Source organism: Hydra vulgaris, chromosome 12, assembly GCF_038396675.1.
Source record: "Hydra vulgaris chromosome 12, alternate assembly HydraT2T_AEP".
Classification (NCBI taxonomy): Eukaryota; Metazoa; Cnidaria; class Hydrozoa; order Anthoathecata; family Hydridae; genus Hydra; species Hydra vulgaris.
The window spans coordinates 79,362,501-79,387,883 of NC_088931.1; the positions used below are offsets into that span (position 1 = coordinate 79,362,501).

Here is a 25,383-nt window from a genome sequence, read left to right on the forward strand (position 1 = left end):
TGAAACAAAGTTGGGTCAATATAAAAGGTCTGGTGTTAGTTGGATTAACTTTATACATTCTTACTATCACCTTATTACCACCCCTTTGTCTAACGTTCGTTTACAATGTTTATCATCAAATATAAAATGATAAAGAATATCTACATACGAATAGCAATGTGCTCTTTCGTTTTCAGTATTTAACTTAAACCATGCCGTTAGGTGCGTATCACGTTGAGCTGCACGATCTAAAGCCATTTGTTTTGCTCCTTCTTTAAAATATACTAATTGATTTTCAGGTAGATGAACTTTAAGGCGTATAACAGTGTGTGACATATGACTTATTGGATACTCGAAAATTCGCCAAATGCTTCAGGTGCGCTAACATAATAACAATCTAAAAAAGTGTTTATTTCATCATGATTAATTTGTTCATTTATTAAAATATTGGCACAGTTGTGACCCTTGTATATGTATTAGTACAAATATTTAACAGCCTTAACAGACATGCAAGCTTCAACATTAATGTGAGCTTGATATTTCTTTGATAACCGTGGATTGTAAGGTACCACCCAGCGGTTATCTACATTGTGACTTTTAATATTGATAACCGAACCATTATCACGACGTCTATAGCGTGGATAATCATTATGAACTGCTACTGTGTTAGCATTCAATTCTTTAGGATAGTTTTTGCTGCACACCCCATCTTTCATGCAGGGAGAGTTTGGATTCAGTATGCCATATGGTCCGTGAATCATGCAAGTTTTAACAACGTCATAGAGATCACGATTAACAATTGGATCTGGAATTTCTGCAGATTTTAAATTATTGATATCATGTGCTGTTTCAAGCTTATGATTATTTGCAAAGTGAAGTAAAATATGAACATGTGGCAAACCACGCTTTTGAAATTCAATAACCTGAACATATGTAACAACTTTCCCTAATACACCTAATTTAAAAATGTCATTGAGAAGGTTATTTAATTTGAGTTAAATACTCGAGTAACCAAGTCAGGTCTATCATTTGCTGTTTGACCTGGATATAAATTTATAGTTATTTCGCGCCATTTTGGATTGCAAGTGAAAGTAATAAAAAGATCTGGTTTACCATACTTTTTAAATATAGCATAGCATCTTTAAAGTTTTCTTTTAAAGCTCTAGGACTTCCTACATAATTTGATGGCAAAATTACAACACGCCCTGGTCTAACATTATGATCATTTCCAAGGTTGTTTACAAGTTCGTGAAAGGCATCATACTGTTTGCTTCTCAGTTATGTTAAAATTGAAGGCGCTAGCCTTCAATTTTAACATACGCATCAACAGCATATTACTGAAACAGTTTTTTGCCATAAAAGAGTGAAAAAAAAAATTGTCTAACTGAAAGCTTATAATTGTAATACTGAGATAATGTAACATGATTTCTAACCAATATAGCACGTTCAGGGTTGTGAACCAATTGATTATGTGAACTAGCATCACCCCTTGGAAATAATAGAGGATAAACCATAGGATCTAAGTTGGCGGACATACTTGACATAGTTTTAAGAGGATGACCTCTTGGGTAAATAACAACTTCCCTGGACGCAGGTGGTGCACCATCTTCACCAAAAAATACAAATGCAACTCCATTATGTGAAGGGAGATTATAGTGACGTCTATCTTGCCCTTCAAGTAAAAACATTTTTACAACTGACACTGAGCGACCTTCTAGAGCTGCTCGACGAATTTCTTCATCTTCCACTTCCGCCATGTTTTGAATGCAAGAGCAAATGGGTTCTCTTCACTAATAATAGTTTGTAATTGAAACATTAAATCATTTAAGCAAAGATCATTACCACGATGTTGCATTCTTACTGCTGCAAGTAAATCATAGATGTATAGTTGACAACATGTCGGCGGAACATCTTGATTTGGCCTTAGATTACCTATACGATGAAAAACTTGACCACATATTGTAAAACATGGCGGCCCATGATTCATGGGTTGAACTGCATTAGATTTATATGAAGCAAAAGAAAGACAGGCATTAAAACTTCTAATATAATTTAAAAACTTCAGATTGGCATTTCTATTTGCATAGTTTCCTTGAAATAAATCTACTAAATCTTGTGGAAATGATGAAGGTTGCGACAAAACTACCTTTCCATTATGGCGACATAAAAAATTCATTTCTCCTAAATAAATATTATCTGGAATAGTATTACTTATTGCTATACAATGCATTCTTTCGTATCTAGCAGATATTCTAGCATTTTGTCCATTATTAATTTTTTATCGCCTAAGCCTATCTCTTTCATTTCTGCAACGATTATTTTCAACTCGCCTAACCAAGCTCTCCTTATTTGGGCTCGAATTATTTGCCGAACAGTATTTCTAGTATTTTGTCGATTAATTAATTTCATCTCGCCTAAGCCTATCTCTTTCATTTCTGCGACGATTAACTTGTCTATTAACATTTCCACTTTCTAAACTAATATCTGCTTCTAGCCTAATATCATCCATTTAAACTTCACTTTTAATTGAAAGTAGTATTAAAAAATCTTAAACGAATCCTGAAGATTGCGATCTTTCCTATATATTTTTTTTTTTACTCTAAATAGCACACACAAATAATTCTTATATATAACAGACTGTCATTTAAAATAAATTATACCATAATCTTATGACTTTAAAAAAATATATATATCAGCTAGGAAGTGTTTGCTTAGCAAATAATTATAAAAAAAATTATAAAAAACATGCAATTCAAATAATAAACATACTGCTAACAAAGAAAAATTAAAAAAAAAAAAGTTGTAAATCCTTTATTGAAAACTTAAATATTATTTCTTCAAAAAAATTATTAGCAAACGTTTTTTAAAAAATTCACAAAATTTTACAATATTTTGTTCTTCTATACCACATAAATACATCATCTGATAAATCTAAAATAAAAAATGTAACGAATAAGTAAATAAATAAGAAAAACACTTCATACAAAAAATGAAAATCAATGTACCTTATAGAGAAAAGCTGTTGTGAATTACCAGAGTAGTAGTTGTAAAATATTACTATTTCATGTTAGCTTTTGCAAAATAGTTTATGCTGGAACATTATGATTCCAAAATATTTATAGCAAAATCCTGTAGTAAACAGCGCTAAAGACAAAAAATCAAATTGAGATAAAACAAATTGTATATATGTCAAAATAACTTGTATTGGCTTTTAGTGAATGATTAAAAACAGTGATTTTTAATAAAATTACCTATTTACCATTTTTAACAATAGACACCAACATGAAGATAAGCCAAATATCTATCAACTCAAAAGATAACAAAAAAACATCACAGCAACAACACCCAATAGCACGCACCATAATCTTATATAACATGTATACAACATAACTTAAGTATAATAACATTCATATGTAACAGAACAAAAGTAACAACATTACGCAAAGTGTTATATTAAAATTCATTATATATTTTTAGAATAATTAACAATAAAGGCTTGAAAACAGCTAGACCTAAAACAGTAACAGTTTGACACTAAACACTATTGTGTAACCCTCTGTTATAAGTACACCGCTTGGCTGGCAAAGTTGACAAATCTTGCTCTAAACGTTTACCAAGTCGCAGCACTTTGAAAACACGAAAACAACATAATATAAACATATGTACTAACTATAAACACAAAAAATGTGTTTAAATATGTATATAAGGTTAAATATATACCTTATATACACATTTAAACAGATTTTTAAACAACTATATAACACATATTAACAAATACACAAACAATAAAAAAACACTTTACATTATTATAAAAACACATTGATAAAACAACTATAAAGCACTTACTACCACATATGCATGCAAATTAAAAAAGCATATATGCAAAACAATAAACGTGTGCAAACAAAAATGTTTAAAATGACGCGAGAAAATTTAAAAAGATTCGAAGCAAACAAAATATATATTTACAAACAATACTCTTTACCTTCTTTTTTTTTCATAAGAACCGTAATCCTCATAACAAAATTTAACCTTTACATACAACAACATGTGACATGCCATGTCGGTGTTGGCACAAAACTTTAATTTATTTTTCTAAATTTTCTAAAAAAGAACAAAAATAGTTAATAGCATCACAGAAATTTCAAAGTAGTAATACCCATTTTATGGAAATAGCATAAGTATAAGTTTAAATAACATCCACACCGCTATTTTCCTTCTTAAAAATGATAATAAAACTGCTAAAAAAAAACTAAAACAAACAAAATATAAACGATATAAAAAATTAAAATCCTTTCTACTTTATCTAATAAAAATTAAAATCCTTTCTAGTTTATCTAATAAAAGTGTATATACAACTATTTTATATACTTACTTCAAGTATAACATGATCTTAACGATGATTATTTATCTTAATATGATTCTTTATGTAATATATCTAAACTAATAACTAAATTCCAAAGGAAAAAATTTTAACTCGCTGAAGAGATCTTTCTCCAACGACCGCATGCATTTTGAGAACGCGCTCTTTCAAAGCCTAGTAACTAATGAAACAACGTTAAACATGAAACGTTAAACGTTTTCTGTAGCAACTATATTAAGATTAAAAGGTTTAAATAAGCAAAAATACTTAGCTTGTTTTAAAGTTTGCTAACAATAGAAAATGCGTTAAAAAAATTTTATTTAGAAGTTTGTTGCCAATCAAGGCAATTTTAATTACATGCGAAGAAAAATTTTTATCAGAAAAACAAAACACATCAAACCATGGTCCATTACGAAAGTTATTGAACAAATTTGACCGGTTTTAAATTGTCCCGTAAGTTTTTATCTCCAATTCAACACATCTTTGCATCTATGCTATCCCTTTAGATGAAGAAGGGGTGTGACGCTGGTCAACAGAAACTTTCTGTTAACTCCTGAAGGGTAATTCGATGTCAAATCAGCAGAAAAAAAAAATGTTACTCTGTGTTTTGGATTTTGCTAATTTTTTATATGTTACAGAGTTAATGAAAATTAGGAAAATGTGTAAACATTGAAACCTTCTTAAGATATTTAGGATTAAATTTTCTTAGTTATGCTGACTCAGCATTTTTTGTTGTTAAATAGCAATATTTTATGAACCAAATGAGGTATCATCCTGAAATTTTTTACATAGGCAATCTTCCACATGGTGGATACAAATTGCAAACTGAAAATTTTTTTAAACACCTAAATTACATGTTAATGAGATAATAACAAGGAATATATTTTAGGGTATTTTGACGGTCGAAATGGTGATGTCATCTTGACAATTCTTTTTTTAGGTATTTTTATAACTTTCAATATAGCAAGGGTTCTCAACCTTTTTTAGTCCAGCACCCTTTTGAGATTTAACAGAAAACAGTGACCTTCATTCGCCTTCCTCCTAGCAAATATTGAATATATTTTCCCAAAAAAACATTAAAAGTACTGATTTTCAATTTAAAAAAAATTATTTTATTTCTAAGTTCCAGGTCAAAATAATCATCGCACATGACATTTATCAATTTCATTTCTATCATCTGTTCCTGCTTTTTAATTTGTTTTGCAGTTTGTGTTTTCTCGGCCTTCGCAGCGTCAATCTTTCTTTGTGGAAAAGCTTTCATTTCATTTTTCAACTTCAATACTCGAGTGAAAGCATTTCCTTTGGGCAACCAACGTAAAAGATTATAGTATTCAGCATCCATACCTTTACATAATTCTTTAAAAAGTCTTGTACTAAGTGCACTAGACTTCACATAATTCACAATCTTTATTATATTATTCAGTGTTTCTAGCAGTGCATCAGGCAATGTTTTGGAAGCTAAAATTTGTCTATGGATCGTACAGTGGTTTATCAAAATTTCAGAATTTTTTTCTTTTGTAAGTCCAACAAAACCAACATGCTCACCCATCATTGATGGAGCTCCATCTGTACAGATATCACAAAAATATTTCCATTCTAGGCTTTCTTCAAAAAAAAGAATCCACCAGAGCCATAACTTCAGCTCCAGTTGTATGTTGCTTCAGTGGATTGCAAAATAAGAACTCTTCTTTAATATCTTCCTTCCACTTGTATCTTACATATGCCAACAGCTGTGCACATGACTGCAGATCAGTTGATTCATCCAGTGCCATGCCTAATAAACCAGCTGGTTTGATTTCTCCAACAACGCATTTTCAACTGTTGCCATTTCAACTTTATTTTTTGTAATAATACTATTATAAACTATACTGCATATTTAAAAAGTTATATCAAATGCAAGAAGTAAATTACCCCCTTATGGATAAAATTGAATACTTTCATGACCCCCTAGAAAAGCTATATGACCCCTGCTCTAGGTTGAGAAGCCCAGCAATATAGGTATCAAACATCACTATTATTAAAAAATATTACTGCGTTTTTGACTTTTCTAAATTGAAACCATTTAAGTAAAGCCTATATATATGCTGAATCAGCATTAATCTTAATGCTAACTTATGACAAAATTAGCTTTTCTTAATTTTTATGTCCTTTTGAGGGCAATAATAATTTATACTTTAGTTCTATTTTATTTTTTGTACCTGGGGAGGGCTCATGGTATAAGGGAGGGGGTTTCAGTTAGGCATTTTACCAACCCCTTTTTTTTTTTTTTTTAATGTTAAAAACAAGTCACTAGGAGATTTTTTTTGAGTAGCCGAATTGTGCCAATTACACATACTCACATAAAGTTATATCTTAACTATATTTGAAAAAATAACATACAAATATAAAAATAATAATGCATTAAAAATTTTTTCTATAAACCTTTATTATTTTTTTCAATAATTTTTTCTGACTCAGTTTCTTAAATTTTATAAATGCGACCATTTGTTATAGATGGCAGATCAATGGTAAATAAAACATAATTTGATGGGACCCAACGCATAACTTCCCGTGCGGGCCAAGAAAACTTGGGCTGGGACATGTGGATGCTAAATTGAATTTTATAATCTCCTTTTTTTCCATCTTTTTTGGTTATAATTCCAATCCACAAAAAATTGTCATACTTGCAAGCTACATAATTCATATGGTTATAAATAACCTGCTGCACAACCAGGTCATTTAGTATCTGTAAAAGGTTAAATTTCTCAACATCAGTTTGTTGACTCATCCTTTTAAAAGAAACTGTACATTTGTTAATTAGTATGAAATGGTGGAAGCATCTTGTTCCTGGCAAGGTTCTTCCCATAGTAAACCTTGGTTGTAATGATTTTCGAACTTTCTGATTTATAAACCAAAATGAAATCATCTAATCTACACATAAAATCTGTCCTGTCACTATCCTTTTTAAACTGGCTTGTCCAGTTATTCTTTTTACTGTGCCCCAAATGCCATCACAAGCAGATTTACCATAGCTTTTAGCACACAAAAAAACCATTCAGCATCAATATCAATGTTTTTTTTGTAATGGCAAAGATTAATAAAGTTTTTAAAGTTTTTGTATTGTGCTGTACATCCATCAGTGAAGTATTTAATATAACTAATTTGTAGAATGTTTGCTTTAATGTTATTGGTAATAAGCTGTTGTATTTTTTGTACAAAGTATACATCATGCTCAACGTCATCAGAAAGAAACCAAAATGATTTAGATATCAGTTTACCATTTGATCTATAGTATATATTAATAGGATGAAGTGTGCATTTGGGTTTATTCCAGTGGTAACTTCTCACCTCATCCTGAACAAAAAATTGAAAGTTCTCTGCAAAGTCACCCAATATCATGCACTTATTGTGATTTAAAAACTCTTTACAGTCTTTAAGGTACTTGGCCTGACTTTAGCTATAAGTGAATGAGATGTTAGTTTATCTAATTTGTTGCATAAAAGGTCAATAACATCTTCAATATTGGTTTTTTGATTTATCAGTTTAGTTCTATCAGTACCTTGCCATTGGTTAATTGTTATTTCTTTATCATTGTTGTCAAATTTTACTTTTAAGAGTTATTTTAAAGCAGCAATACCAGGACATAGCAGACATCAATGTAACATGCACTCTGCATTATCCTTATTGCAAACAATCCTTCCCATTAAATCTCTATAGTCTTTGAAAATTTTAAGAGCATTAGTTAATAATTTAACATTCAGATGATAGATACAGGCACAAACACTGTGAGTGGGTGACGGGTGCAAAACTTTGAAAATCCAACATTTAAATTAGAGTGTAAACTGTTCAATAGTCAACACTTTACTTTTTATCTTCTGCGGATTTTAATATTTTAAATGAGTGCCTAAATCCAGGTTTTCCAGAAAAAATAAAGAATGAAAAAATATATTTAAATGTAATAGGTCTTTACATACACTACCTGTTTATACTTAACCCATCAGTCAATATATGTAATGAATTCATTAGTGCAGTTTCATGCATACTTGAGTACAGAGAATAAGAGTTTATATTGTATATTTATAAACCTGTGATTTTTATTATCAAGTTTTTATTGGAATTTTTGACGATTAGAGACATTTTGTAGGTTTCTATTGAAAGAAACTTTGAATATATGTGTGTGTGTGTTTGTGTGTATAAACATGCATAATAAGCATTTTTTTAGGGGATACAAGGTACAGAGGTTGCAAAAGAAGCCTCAGACATAGTTTTACTGGATGATAACTTTCAAAGGATTGTTAAGGCAGTAATGCGGGAAGAAATATTTATGATAGCATCTCTAAGTTTATTCAGTTTCAGTTGACTGTAAATTTTACTGCAACATCTGTTTTAATTATTGGATTTATTGTACTAAGAGTAAGCATTATTACCGATCTAAACAATTTAAACACTTTTCTACTTCTTTTTTTTTATTATGTGTTCTATACATAAAATTGTTTTTGGTTTTAAAAATATTTTTCGATTTCTATTATGTATTTTAAGGTCAGTCCACTTAGTTCTATACAACTTCTTTGGGTAAATTTAATTATGAATTTTGCTTCTCTGGCTTTTGCTACAGAGCATCCTACAGATGCTCTTTTGGAAAGAAAACCATATGGACGGACAAAACCTCTTATTACTCGCTCAATGCTTCGTTTTATACTTCTTATGGTATTTATCAGTTATTTGTTATGTTGGTAATCACTTTCCGTGGTCATATTTTATTTGATATCCCAAATGGTTTTGCAGAAATGAACCGCATCGACCTTCTCAACATTTAACTATCTTGTTCAATACATTTGTTATGATGCAGATATTTAACAAGATTAATGCTAGGGCTGTTCATGGTGAGCGCAATGTTTTCAAAAAAATATTTTTAAACAAGATTTTTAGTATAATAACTGTTGGAACTTTGCTTGTAGAGGTAGCTTTTTATACTTTTTTACTTTTTAGTAAATTCATGTAAGCATGTCTTTGTAAAACAATCATGCATACAATGCAAGCATGTACGCAGTGTTGTTTTTGCAATTCTTTGTTCAGTTTGATGAAAGTTTTATATGGCAAAGAACCTGGTTATTTTTCAAAAATGTTTTAAAAATTACAATTGTAATAAACAAAAGTGAAATTTCATTTCTTAAGTTAGTATTTAGTGCTTATGAATTCCTAAACAAACTTTTTTTTTTTACATATCATTTCAGATTATTCTTGTTCAATTTCATGGTCATACTCTTTCAGTAGCACCTTTAGATGCTAACCAATGGATGTGGTGTGTCTTCTTAGGATTTACAGAGCTTTTGTGGGGGCAAGTTGTTGTTAGCATTCCCAAATTTACAATACCTAAAAGGTTTCTCCGGCATGGGTAGTGAAGGTTTATCTATTCAAGAAAACAGATGGCAGTACTTTAGGAAAAGTACTTTGGATGAGAAGTTTGTCAAGGCTGCAATACCAGGTTTACCAAAATTTGAATATAAATATTTTTTTTCATATTGCTTTGTTTGATTATTTTATTGATTTGCAGATTCGTGTGGTTAATGCATTCCGTGCAAATTTGGACAGTCAAAATCGTACTTTAAATATTGCTTCCCCTGCTGTCACTAATTCTTTATTAGCAGCAGTTGGTGTTGGTGATGCTAATCAAATGTCACAAAATCAAAATGGTGTTTAAAAAGTATGTAATTTAAATTTATTGATTATTTCAATAAAATTCTGATAAGACAGAAGATTTATTGGTTAATTAATGTTGACCTCAAAATTTTTTGTTAATTTCAAAGTTTGTTTGCTAGCTAGTTTGCTTGTCTGCTAACTTGCTAGTTGCTAGCAAAATTTGTTTGTTATTTTAAAGAGGTAAAACTAAATAAAAGAGTACATTTTCTGTGATTATGTCATACTATGTTAAAGATAATGATTATGTCATACTATGTTAATGTTTATTTTTAAGCTTTCTTTCAGCAAAAATTATTTCTAAGAGCAATACAAATGTCAGTTTATTCAAAGATCTGACAATTATCTTTTACATTTAAAGGTCTATAAAATGAACATGTAGCTAGCAGATGTTGAAATATATTTATTCTTACTCACCTGTTGTAACCATATGATAACTATAAAGTGTTTTCTAATGAGTTTCTGATTCCGCAAACATTTGTTCGTTTTAAAACAAGCAAATCCATAGAAAAAAAATCCTTATATTTGAACTTCTCACTTTTTGAATAAAGAATGTAAACTTACTTCTTGTTCAAATAGTGCTGAATCTGTGATTCTATCACTGAGAATAAAATCTACAACTCCATAAAAAGTTAATTTTTATTTTTTTATTTATTGTTTATAAAGTACTAATGTTTTCTGTAAATATTGCAGCTGCATAGTTAGTACCATAAAACCTCAAGTTTTTTTGTGTGTGTATGCTTTGCAAAAACTTCTGGATATCAAAAAAAAAATTTTTTTGTTGAAACTGCTATATTTTGCTAATTCTAACCTGAGGTTAGAACTGTTTAAAAAGTCAATTTGCAACAATAAAATTATAACAATATACTATTACTAACAATAACCGTAATAACAATAATAACAACAATAATAATAGTAATAATAAATATAGTAATAATAATAATAATATATAGTAATAATAATAATAAAATATAGTAATAATAATAATAAATATAATAATAATAATAAAATTAACAAAGTTTTAATATATCTAAAAGAAAAAAAGTTAAAAACATGTAAATAGAGAGATTATATGCAAGTAAGAATAGCAAGTAAGTTGCAAATAAATAAAACTTTTATATTTTAATAAAAAACTTGAAACAAGCTTAAAAAAATATTTATAAACCGTTTTCGTTTTTTTTAGGAACGATTTTGCTTTAGATGTCATTTTTATAAAACTGAAGCTCTAAGTGTTATTTATATTGTTGTATTCTTCGGATTGACTGGATTCTTTTCATTGTTGTATTTATAGTTAGTTTTAATAAAATGCGATATTAAAATTAACAAAAAGTTGAGGGGGTCTTTATTTCTAGGAGATTAAAATCTTGATGAAGTAGCTGAACGTTTATTTTGTTGAATACTAGTGTACATTATTTTTTTGATTTGTTACATAATTCTTTGCAAAGAAATTCTTATAAAGGTTTTTACAATGCAAATCTTCTTTTCTTTTTGTTTAAAAACTGTCAAGAAATTAAAAATTTATATTGCTAAAGACAATAAACATGATGAACACTTTATAAATATATTTTTTGTATAAAAGTGAATGTGACTATATTTACAATGCAGTTAATTTTATGTTTATTTAGTTTTTTCTTTTTAGTTTAGTTTTAGTTTAGTTGTTCTAAAAAATAGTAATTTATGTCATTTTACTGTTATTTAAAGTTTTAAATTCCTTTTTATTAATTGCTGATCTAAATATCTCGTTTATAATCTCACAACGACCTGTTGGTAGACTTTTTTTTTTTTTGCTAAGATTTGGATACGCTGTAATGTGTTATACAACTAATGTAACGATTAGTTTGTTGCCAATACACAAATATATCATTAATTTATGTTCACATTTATTCTTGATCTGCAAAGTATATATATATATATATATATATATATATATATATATATATATATATATATATATATATATATATATATATATATATATATATATATATATATATATATATATATATATATATATATATATATATATATATATATATATATATATATATTATGTTAGATATCGAAATGCAAAGGTACTTGATTAGTTAAAGTACTTTTCAAGAAATTTCCGTCAGTCGGTATTTGTTTAAACAAATAAGATATTTTCGTAAAACATCTAGTCTACAAATTAAACAATTAGATTCTTTAAAAGGAAAACGTCAAAGTTCTTTCTGGGGACTACAAGAAATCTTTTAAAATATATTAAAAATGTAATTTGTCTATCAAGATTTACATGTTATATAATTTCATTTAATAAATTATATAAAATGTAAAATCCTAATTTTAGTTTTAACTTCCAGACCAGTGAAATCTCAAGTTCTTGAATGCTGTTTTAAGTGCGGACTTTGCTTACTGCTGGAATTATTTTAACTCTTGCAAAGACTATTAAAAAGTAGAATCTTCCTCAAGGAAATTAAAGAAAAATAGCTAAAACTGCCTGCACATCATTTTTTTTTTTTACTTTTACTTATTAAGTGGAGATCATTATAACTTAAAGTAAAAACGCGTTGTTTTCTTTGATGGAAATTTATGAGTTTAAACACTTCATAAAAGTTCTAGCTCTTTTTTATTGTTTTTGCTCTATTGTTTTCTATCTAATCACGTCCAAACTAAGGACGTTTTCTTAGTTTGATTTAAAACAATTTGAGGCAAACTGACTGAGTAAAATCGCAAAGATGTTCACAAAATGTCTTTACAAAGATGTTCACAAAATGACTTTAAAAAAAATGAAATTCTGTATAAACAAAAAAAAAAAAAAACTGGTGTAAATTTTTTTACAACAAAGAAGTTGTTGAATAAAACGAAAATAATTTTTGATTTATTTGATTTAAAACCTAAACTATAGATTGTCGATGATCGAAGTTGAGGCTTTAATAAGAAATTTCAATTTATGTTTTACTAATTGGCGTTAACTTCGTTGAGTATAATAACCTCGTTTTAGTCGCACAAAAATTGATTTTTTAAAACTTATCTGATTGTTTTAAAGTGTGTCATTCCAATATATTCAAAAATTAACTTCCCATTATATAAAAAACTATGATAGAAAATGTAACTATCAAATTTGTTTCGATGTTTTACAAAGGATAAAAATTTTCAAGCGAGCCAGTCTTGTGGTTGTTGAAAATGAAACTAGTTAAGTAGCCCACATATGAATAATGTCGATATTTTGATAATAATAAATAAGATTTGACTATTGCCACAAAATTGTATAAAAAGCGTCAATTATAATATTTGATATTATTTTATATTTGAATAAAAATTGTAACTAACGGTTACATTTAAAAAAAATGTTTTAATACTACGTACGACATTTGGTCTTATGAGGTTTGAAAAGAAAGCGCGTAGGAAGGCCTTTATTTGGAGGGAGATTAAAATATATTAGTCCAAAAACTCGCAGAAATTTGCGAGTGTTTAGGCTAATATATTTTAAATTCCCAATATAAAATAGTTTATTTTAAAAACGTTTTCATTTGGAAATTTTGATTTAGTACATTGTTAATTGACATACGAATTTTTTTTTTTATTTTAGTAAGGGTAGGGTGGATGGGGGGGGGGGAGAGAGATTTGAATTTATTAAAATGCGATAATTTTTTTTTAATTTTATTTAGGTGTCCCAAGAAGTCTTTACGGGTCTTATCACAGAGCGCCACGGATGAGCATTTAATTGGAAGTTCACGCCTCCTTCCTATCCGATGTTGCAAAACTTGCCTAGAGGTGGGGTTTGAACCACGGGTCCTTTATGTCTGAGGCAAGTGTGCTACGGCTGCTCATCATGCACGCCGTGATGCGTCGCGGCCGCTCATTTAATCAATTAGGCTTGTATTGCAATGTTGGTTTACTAATAATGCAATAAAAAATCAGGGCCTCATCTTAACAAAATCAGAAAAAAGAAATTTTCAAAACCATTGGCTTCCAAATTGAAATAAACTTTATTTTTTAAATTGTGGATTTTCTTAATGTCACATTTAACCTCTCGAAAAATTCTTTTAGGTCTTATAAAAAACTAATGATGAATTATCGTATATTAATATAAATGCAATGCTCAGCAAACACCTCCAACCCCACACCTCTAAATTTCAAAATAAATTCAAATTTCAATTAACAATAGACTAAATCAAAATTTTACTAACAAAATGTTTTTAACTCTTTCAAACGTGTGTATGAAGATGCTCTTAAAAAAAATTAAAACTTTTTGAGCTGAAATTTGAAATAAAAATTGCAAAATAGCGAAATAGAAATAAAAATATAATTTGATTCAATCCACCGTACAGCAAAAAATGTTTCTAGTGTTTTTAAAATTAATACACAAAAAATTTGTAGAGAAACATTTTCCTCCCTTAACAAATTGTTCATTTTAATAATACTATTAAAGTAACTTTTTCGGCTTAAACTGAATGCCCAATGAATTGAAAATACGTATCAATAATATTATTTACAAATGCGTTGTTTCCTTACAAAAAAACGCAGATAAACAATATATCGGCTTGACCGAGGACGAATGGAGTTTAATTTATTTATTCTTTTTATCACCCAAACTGCAGGTAAAGCAAACAGTATAAAACAAGTGTATAAAACTAATTTTTTATACTTTCATTCTAAAGTCTAATTTAAATTAATCTTGAAATATTTTCCTGCATTAAGTTCGTAAATATTATTCTTTGTTCTCTGATATTCCACAATTCAAAGGAATGATTCAAAATTGCCGCTATATTGTCTTCTACGTCATCGAAGCGACGTTTAATTGTTGTTTTTTTCCTTCTATCAAACACTGGGCAAGATTTAGCTCAAGTTGATTGCACATTTTTATTACTTCGTTGCTAAATAGGTTATCTTTAGTAACATCAGATATCTGAGTCAAAAACAAGGAAAAACAAGTCGGATTGTTCAGTAGTCTAATAAAAAGATTTAATTTGTTTCGAATGAGGATGGTTGATATATCATCAATTTTAAACAAGGGATGCAGGTAGTTTTGCTGTACTTTGATATATTAAAGGAATTTTAACGCTGACCTTCCAACAGCGTCCAAGTTATTACGAAGTGAATTATTATAGCAACAAATTTCTGAGCCGTATAATAGGTTCGACACAGCCAGAGATTTGAACAAATGTACTATAGTTAAAGGTTGACAAAAACAAATACCAGATTTTATAAGAGCTCTGGAGATTGATTGAAACTGAATAATACGTTGGTTTACATTTGCTGTTTGAAGTGTTGCTATATTTTGAGTATGATTTTAATTATCCCATGGGAATCCGAGGTGTTTCAGTTTATTATTGAGGTGTAGGGAAGAGCCGTTTATTTGCGTTATGTTTTTTGTAATTGATCTTTTACTGGATATAAAGAACTCGTTTTTTTCGGTGTTTAGTTTAATATATAGCTTTTGACATTGTGAATGAACTTTATTAACCAACTCTTGTAGTCCAGAGAGAGTAGGACTTTGTAAGATAATATTGTCTGTATAGGCAATAGTACCAATGTATACACCACTTACTGTTGTTCCAACTTTGCAATCTGAAACAATTTGATTTAATATGCTTTGAGTGTATATATTATATAAATGTGATGACAAGTTGATCTATGTCGCACTCCTTGAGATAAACGGAAATCATTTTATTTATGCTCAAGGTACGATATATTAGCAGTACCCGATAAGTATAGTGATTGTAGTGCGCGAACAACTGAGAGCGGTAACTTTTTGTTGTAACAAAGTTTTTCAAACAACAAATCCCAGTTACAGCTATCAAAAGCCTTATTTGCATCTAAACTACATATATATATGAAGGTTGCAAGGGAAAAACCGGGAGTTTTTGTTGAGATTTTTTTATTAACATGTTGTGCAAATCATAAACTACCTTCAGTGTTAAATTTGAAGCAAATAAATAAAAATTAATGATCTAATTTAGTGATGAGGAAATTAAAAAACGTAACGTACGGGGAGACGTTGAAAACTAAATTTGATTTGTCTCAGTTTGCGAAAAACGGGACAAATCAAATTTTTTATAGAATTTTACCATTGGAACAATTATGGATGTTGAAAGTTACCGCTCCTTTATTAATGATATTGTTATAAAATTTTGAAAGCCATTTAAGTTGTTTGTTGTTATAGGAGTATTCAAGATCTTCTGCAGAATTTCCGCAGGAATCACGTGATCTATTAGATCTAAGCTCAAGAATACAAGTTTCGATGTCGGAAGTTGATACGAGTAGTTTATTAAGCTCATCTATGAGTGAAATATGATGGTGTTTGATATTGTTGTTGGTAATCGTGGGAATGCTGAGAATACTACTAAAGCTTTTTCCAAGTTCTTCAACAATTTTTTTTTGTCTTGCTTTTTATTAATAGTGAAAATACGAGTTTGATTTAATTCTTTGGGTGTTGTTCCCAAACTTTCGTGGATTACTTTTTCGAAGGTATTCAATATTTTTGGTGATTTTATTGATTTCTAAGTTATGAGCTGCTTTTGCAATTTTGCGGAAAATTTACTAGCTAGCTTGTATCAATTGAACGAAATGTAATCTTGCGATCTGCTGTAATGATTTTTAATCCATTCTTTAAAAAGAAAAAAGAGAGTATCTTTGCACGATTTAATTTTTGGTATGGACCATGATTTAGAGTAAACTCCTGATTCTTTTTGTTGGAAACAGTTTTCCATGGCTAAAATAGCAGCATTTTTTATTTTTTCGAATGTTGCTTGAGATTGTTTCTCTATTTCTTTCCCAATAAAGATGTAATCTTTGAAAAATTCGGAGAGATTCTTATTATAAATTTTAATAAAGTTATTGTCATTCCATGCATACTTTCGGATTGTATTATTTTTTTTAAGAATACTATATACAACTGGCAATAAACTTTTATTTTGAAGATTAATATTCGTAGTGATGGGTAAGTGATGACTCATGTTTAGATATGAAAAAGGAATAGCATGGCAGTCTGTAAAGCATATTGATGATTCTTCTAAGACTGCAACGGCATCGATGTAAGATGAATTAATCAGCGTTTATTTATGTTTATAGGTATAAGTAGGACCAGTACGATTAATTATATCCAAAAACGAAAGCTCATTTATTTCGAGAAAGTTGGTTAAATGCTTAGAAATGTTATTTCGTGTTTTACTGTTTCGAGCTTCCGTATCATATATATTTTCAGGTAATAACTGAAAATTGCTAGCAACTATACATTCTCCTTCATCTTCATATGCGTTAATGATGGAGGTAATCAAACTAAGTTGACACATATATTTTTCTAAGGATTCATAAGTATTTCTACGCGAAATAAGATGAACTCCAATAAAAAAGTTATTTCAGAGTGAAAAAATAATTGATGCGTCAGAGCTGATAGATCATTTAAAATAAAACGCTCAGCATTTGAAAGCCAATTCTCGGATCTAAAAATTACATCAAAAGAGTTAATTAAAGTAGAGATGTAGCAGTTGTTTGATTTAATACTTTGACAGTTGACGAAAATAAAAAGGTGTTATGAAACTATTTTTGGTGGTTTTGTATAAAAGAGTTTTTAAAGAACTTTTTTTGGTTGGTAATGTATAAAAGAGTCTTTGGTCTTATCTACGTGTTTTTTTTAGGGTACCACTGCCCTTTAACCCTGTAGAGCCAATAATCTAGCTTAATTCTGTTTTTGTTATTTTTTTTTTTTTTTAAACTTGCTTGCACGAGTTATAATTACTCCTTTGTTCTTATAATGTTAAAACTGAAGCTTGTTAAAAGTTCCAATTTTTTTTCCGGGATTCTTCAATTGCAGGCTTGCCGCTATCTATTGCTAATGAAAAGTAAAATTTAAAGTGATTAAAATATACATTAATAGGTCTTTGAAAAAAGTGCATTTAAAATATTTTATTTTTATTTAATTCTTTCAAACTTTTTGTTTATGTCCTCACTTCGATACAGTTTCAAATTTTTTTAAAATGAAATTGCTGATGATTACAGATTATAAAACTTTCTTTTTTGTTATTGCCTTTATTGAGCCCCTTGGTGTGTTATAGAGGAAATGTGTCGATTATATCAGTAGAAACCAGGCAAGAAACCAAGTCATGAACTGATCGCGTTCTTTTTTTCTTTTTTTTTTGTAAGATTAGTTTACTAATCTTACAAAAAAATACTACTATGTGTTTAATCAAATTAGCTAAGATAGAAAATAATGCTATGATTCATCTACATAAAACAGGTTTAGCTGTAAGATGTCTTGTTTGCGAACAATGCTCAAGTAATATTAGAGCTCTCAAATTTTTAGGATATTTATTAACAAATCAACAAATTTCACATCACGTTCCAAAGTTAACATATCCTCATTTAGATCCAGGATCACTTTCAGCCATGCGAGTAAAATTGGCAACACAAATTTTTAGTAGTCAAGTTGCAACTGCTTTGACTGAATATGCTTCGGTAAAACTATTGCCTGAAAATGTTTCGTCAACAGCCATTTTTATCAAAAATATGAATACTTTACTTGACATCTTGATCTCTCGTAAACTAAAAGCAGATAAATCAACACGCTCTGCTTTAACTCTAAATAGTAGTTTATACAAAAGCTTGAAGACTTAAGAGTTTAGATTAAGGGTTGGCATGTTTCTGGTGCTCGCAGCCAAAAAATTATATCCAGCCATTGGGGTTTAGATTTCACTATTTCTAATATTCTTTGTCTTGCAAACGAATTGCTTTATGAGGATTTTTTTTATGTTTTCACTGTTCAATTTAGTCAGGACTGTTTAGAAAATTTTTTTGCATTTATATGAAGCAAAGGAGGCTGGAATCACAGACCAACAGCAATGCAGTTTAAATCAACATATAAAAATGTCTTAGTACTACTTTCAATAGAACAATCTAACTCTAACAGTAATTGTCTAACCGAATCAGATTTCTCTGCTGTAGTTACCATTGACTCAATTAGCAACATAGTATTTGAGAATCAAATTTCTGCAAATGAACAATTGATTTTCAAACAGCCAACCGCATTATTTAAAAAGAAACTGCAACTTTATGCATAAAAAATCTTTCAAATGATTCAGTTTTACAGTCAATTAAGCAGGTTTTAAAATCAATTGCAGATGATTTGATAAAGTTCAAGTCTGTCAAAAATGTGTACAAGTTCTTTCAAGTATGGCACCCTGTGAAAGTAACTTATTTATTACTGATTCTTACTTACAAAACCTACTTCACGAAATGAAAACAGTTTTTATAATGCAAATGATACTTTTATTAACTGAAAATAATGTTACACAACCAATTATTAAAGTCATAGAAATCGATTGCATCTTTACATTTCTTTATGATGAACATATTGATGATGCTTTTCATTTAGAAGAAAGTTTATTAAGACACAATGTTTATATGAGAATATCTTATTATATAAGGTTTTATAATCGAGATCTGACACCATGAAACAAGGCATTTAAAAAAAAGTTAGCCCGCATTATTCATACTTGATTTTTATTTTGAAAATAGTTCTTGAAACAAGATACTTCTTATTTATAATTGTTGTTTTTTCTCACAGTATTATTAACTATATATTTATCAGTTAATTAAGAGCTATATATTTAAACTAATATGAAACGAATACATTGATAACATGATTAAAACGATTTATGCAAAACTTGTTAAATTTACATCGAATTTTTACTGCGTCAACATATAACTAGAGAATCTTTAATAGTATTAATAAATAAGGGCAAATCTTTATTTCCACTTCTCTTGTATGATTCAGAATTTGTCACCTCACCTAAAGACAAAGCTGAATTCATTGCTAGAGAATTTTCATCAATATTATCCCTTAATTCCAACAGTTGGGTTCTACCTGATATTGCCAACAAACAGGTTGATCGATTGCTTGACATTATTATCACTTCAGCTTCTGTATCTAAAGTGATTTCGTGCCTAGACTCTTCTACAGCTTGTGGCCCGGACAACATACCTGTTATTGTCTTGCAGAAGTGTTCTCCAGAGCTGTCGTCTCAAAACTGTTCAACAAGTGCTTATCAGAGTCTTGTTTTCCAGCCTGCTGGAAAGCGGCATCTGTTATCCCTATCTTCAAATATTCTGAAGAGCGATCTGATTCGTCTAACTACCGTTCCATTAGTCTTCTTCCTATCATAAGAAAAGTTTTTGATCCTTTAATTGACAAACATTTAATTTCTTAATATTCTGAAGAGCGATCTGATTCGTCTAACTACCGTTCCATTAGTCTTCTTCCTATCATAAGAAAAGTTTTTAACCTTTAATTAACAAACATTTAATTTCTTATCTTGAATCTAAAAACTTACTTTCTGATCATCAATATCGATTTCGATTTTCTCGCTCTACAGCTGATTTGCTTGCAGTAATAACTGATAGGTTTTATCGTGCATTAGATAAAGGTAGAGAGGTTAAAGCCATCGCTCTTGACATTACAAAAGCTTTTGATAAAGTTTGGCATCCTGGTCTTCTCCATAAGCTTTCTTCTTATGGTGTATCTGGCAACATCTTTAAGAATATTGAATCCTTCTTTTCCAATGGTAGTATAAAAGTTGTCCTTGATGGACAGCACTCTTCTTCTTATTCTGTATTTTCAGGAATTCCTTAAGGTTCTATCCTTGGCCCTATACTCTTTTTAATTTACATCAACGAATTTAAATTACATCAACGAAAAGTTAGATAATGCACAGCGTGTAGTGGAACTTGTAAAAAAAATGTACAGCGATCAGTGGAGCTTTGAAAAAAACAATTGCAGTGAGTAGTAGAGCTTACACATACAAAAAAAAAAAATGTTTATATATATTTATACATTTATTATATATATATATATATATATATATATATATATATATATATATATATATATATATAAATATATATATATATATATATATATATATATATATATATATTTATATATACATGTAGTTTAGATATATATATATATATTTTACATATATATGTATATATCGATATATATATATATATTTATATATACATGTAGTTTAGATATATATATATATATTTTACATATATATGTATATATCGATATATATATATATAATATATATATATATATATATATATATATATATATATAGATTTAAATATATATAGATATATATATATATATATATATATATATATATATATATATATATATATATATATATATATATATATAAAATATATATATATATATATATATATATATATATATATATATATATATATATAATATATATATATATATATATATATATATATATATATATATATATATATATATATATATATATATATAATGCACAGCCAGTAGTGGAACTTGCAAAAACAATTTACAATTTGTACTGAAACTTTCAAAAAAAATTTATAGCGAGCAGTTGAACTTAAAAAATATTTCAAGACAGGAGTGGAACTTGCAAAAAAAAAAATGCAGAGCGAGAATAGGAACTTCCAGAAAAATGTTGAGCGAGTAGATAAGCTTAAAAAAAAAATTACAGCGAGTAGTGGAACTTGCAAAAAAAAAAAAAATGTAAATATATATATATATACATATATTTTATATATATATATATTTTGCAAGTTCCACTCTTGTCCTGAAATATTTTTTAAGTCCCACTGCTCGCTATAAATTTTTTTAGGAAGTTTCAGTACAAATTGTAAATTTATTTTGTAAGTTCCACTACTGGCTGTGCATTATATATATATATATATATATATATATATATATATATATATATATATATATATATATATATATATATATATATATATATATATATCGATATATATATATATATATATATATATATATATATATATCGATATATATATATATATATGTATACATTTTTATATATATATATATATATGTATACATATATATATGTATATTTATTTATATATATATGTTTATATATGTATATATATATATATATATATATATATATACATATATATATATACATATATATATATATATATATATATATATATATATATATATATATATATATATGTATATATATGTATGTATCTATATATATATATATATATTTCATATATTTTTATGTATATATATATATATATATATATATATATATATATATATATATATATATATATATATATATATATATATATATATATATATATATATATATATATATATATAATGCACAGCGAGTAGTGGATCTTGCAAATATATTTACAGCGAGTAGTGGAACTTACAAAACTCTTTAAAGCGAGTTATAGTACTTGCAATAAAATTGTCCAGGGAGTAGTGGAACTTGCAAAAAAAATGTTCAGTTAGGAGTGAAACTTGCAAAAAAAAATGCACAGCGAGTAGTGGGACTGGCAAAGATTTGTGCAGTGAGTAGTGGAATTTAAAAAAAAAAAAAATTACAGCAAGTAGTAACGCTTTCAAAAAAAAGAAAATATATGTATATATACATATTTATTTTATATATATATATATATTTTATATATATATATATATTTTATATATATATATATTTTATATATATATGTATATTTTATATATATATATATATATATATATATATATATATATATATATATATATACGATATTGCATACTTTGTTGAGCACTATGACGATTTAGGGTAGGAAAGGATTTCAGTACAACATATTGACTGATTTAGGGATTGCTAGATAACATATAAAAAAAAACAACAACAACAAAAATATATAACTGATATTGCATGTATTAGTTAGCAATATGACGTCACACTGATTTAGGGAAACACGAGGGCTTCAGTACATAGATCGACTAATTTATATAATATATAATAAATATATATATAATATTATAAAATATATAATATATATATATATATATATATATATATATATTGTATATCTATATAGGATTGGTACAATCCTTCTATACAATATATATGTTGTCAACATGTTCTTTCATTGTGAAAATTAAAAATTTTAATACAAGGCACAATAAAAGAATATGTAGACAACAAAGCAAAAAAACTATATTTATATATATATACATATATTTTATATATATATATATTTTTTGCAAGTTCCACTCCTGTCTTGAAATTATTTTTAAGTTCCACTGCTCGCTATAAATTTTTTTTGGAAGTTTCAGTACAAATTGTAAATTTTTTTTGCAAGTTCCACTAGCTGTGCATTATATATATATATATATATATATATGTATATATTTATATATATATATATATACATATAATGTTGAAAAAGTGGAAACGAGCTAAATTATTGCTGTACTTTTCACGGTGAATTCTTTCTCTGTGATTTGCTCTTGGTGGAATTGTGATGAGAGGAAAGTGCCAGTTGACTATGTCGATGTTATTAATAATTTTATATTTTTGGATGAGGTCACCACGTTTACGACGTTCAACAAGAGAAGATAGGCCAAGTTGTAAACATCTGGACTTGTAGTCTAACTTTTTTAGTTTGTCTGGTATTTTTGTGGCTCTGCGCTGTATTGATTCAATAGTTTGTTCATCCTTAACCATATGAGGGTTCCAAGCTGGAATTGCAAACTCAAGTGAAGGACGGATGTAGGCGGAGTAGAGTTGTTTCCATAAAGAAGCATCACGAGATTGGAAAGTGTGTTTTAGGATGTCTAGCGTTTGATTTGCTTTGCATGAGGCAATGATGGATTGCGTTTCTGCTTTAAGATCATTGGTAATTTGAATTCCCAAGTCACGCTCAGAGGTAGTTGTTTCCAATGTAATTCCAGTCGTTATTGAACAAGGGCCTAATTCCTCCATTGAGTACTTGAAAGGTGTTAATTTTTTTTGGCCAAAGTGCATGACCTTGCATTTCTTTGCATTTAGCTCCATGAGCCAAGATTTAGTCCACTGGACAATTTGGTCAATATCCGATTGGAGTTGAAGTTGAGCAGCAAGTGAGTTAACAATGCTTAGGATTTTAGTGTCATCAGCGTAATATATACATACATATATATATACATATATATATATATATATATATATATATATATATATATATATATATATATATATATATATATATATATACATATATATATATATATATATATATATATATATATATGTACATATATATATGTATATAAATATATATATATATATATATATATATATATATATATATATATATATATGTATATAAATATATATAACTATATATATATATATATATATTTATATATATATATATATATATATATATATATATATATATATATATATATATATATATATATATATATATATATATATATATATATATATATACGTAAAAACTATTGAAAAATCATTTAACAACATTATTTTATTTAAATAAAAAATTTTTTTGTAAAACAGTTTAATGAATGCTTTCGAGTTTATTCCGTAAGCGTACATTCCTAAACGCTCCTTCCGTAAGGAACTGTTTCGCAAGTATTCTTTCAAAGTGATTTGTTTCGCAAGTTTCTTTTCGTAAAGAGCTATTACGGAATAATTAATATTTATTTTTTTCGTATAACGGAATTTTCCGCATTCCGAATTCCGCATTACGGAAGGTGAATTTGCGAAAGAACAACTTCCGTAATAGCAACTTGAAATACGGAGGTTAAAAATGCGAAGTTTTCGTAAGTTTTTGTTTACGGCGAACAACCCTAATTCAGAAATATTGCGCTATATGTTAGAATGTGCAAACTTGCACGTTCTAACATTTTGTGCAATATCTTTCTGACCAACTATAAACACCTGCTGTCTGTCCAACTAGAGACACTTTACGACCAACCAGAGATACCTGCAGCTGAAGCCAGACTTACACAGGGCTCAGGTCCCTAGGAGACAGTGTTATTAGGGAGCCTAAACTCTGTGTTTTGCCTACTTAAGGGTTTATTTACCATTTAACCAAAGCCAAACAGCACCAACCTAATGGTTTATCTCTATATAACATTCGGAAAGGGTGGATTGCTTTTAGATTTCTGGATGTAGACGAGGACAACGATAAAATGACTACGTCAAGAGCCTCTTAACGACTGTCATGGTTTCGATCTTATGCTGTTTCTGCTTTCTAACAACACTTAACCAAGTAAAAGGTGGTCCGGAGCCGAAATAAGAACAGATACTACACTTAATCTTAGCCGTTAGGCTGAGAAGCAATGCTAGAATGTGCAAACTATACATTTAATCAGCTACAACTAACTAATGTATTTGATTTAAGTATTTAAACATAAGAACGGTTGACATTTTATATACATTTTTATTTGTAGGTTTATAAAACCTGGTGAAGTATTATGCTTGTATTATTGACCAAAAAAAATGTTATGTAACATAATAAAATCTAGATATGAGACGTAGTTAAAATACATCTCAAAT

The 25,383-nt window shown here is 28.1% G+C and overlaps 1 protein-coding gene and 1 long non-coding RNA gene across 5 annotated transcripts in view; one reads left to right on the forward strand and one right to left on the reverse strand.

Annotated features, from left to right (window-relative positions):
- Positions 1-4,518, reverse strand: part of LOC136089046 (uncharacterized) — a 7,715-nt gene extending 3,197 nt beyond the window's left edge. The window contains exons 1-6 of one of the 4 annotated variants that reach the window (XR_010642741.1): positions 4,355-4,511; positions 3,965-4,083; positions 3,239-3,605; positions 2,985-3,123; positions 2,866-2,910; positions 149-376 (exon numbers count right to left, since the gene is read on the reverse strand). This is a non-coding gene — a long non-coding RNA (uncharacterized LOC136089046). Of the gene's footprint in view, positions 1-148; positions 377-2,865; positions 2,911-2,984; positions 3,124-3,230; positions 3,624-3,964; positions 4,084-4,354 lie in introns of those variants that run through there. The other 3 variants (XR_010642739.1, XR_010642740.1, XR_010642742.1) reach the window with 3 other exon arrangements.
- Positions 1-9,099, forward strand: part of LOC136089047 (plasma membrane calcium-transporting ATPase 4-like) — a 35,419-nt gene extending 26,320 nt beyond the window's left edge. The window contains 1 exon segment of the mRNA XM_065814583.1: positions 8,861-9,099. Within this exon segment, the coding sequence (XP_065670655.1) occupies positions 8,861-9,058 (198 nt within the window). The 3' untranslated portion in view covers positions 9,059-9,099.
- The last annotated feature ends 16,284 nt before the right edge of the window (positions 9,100-25,383 follow it).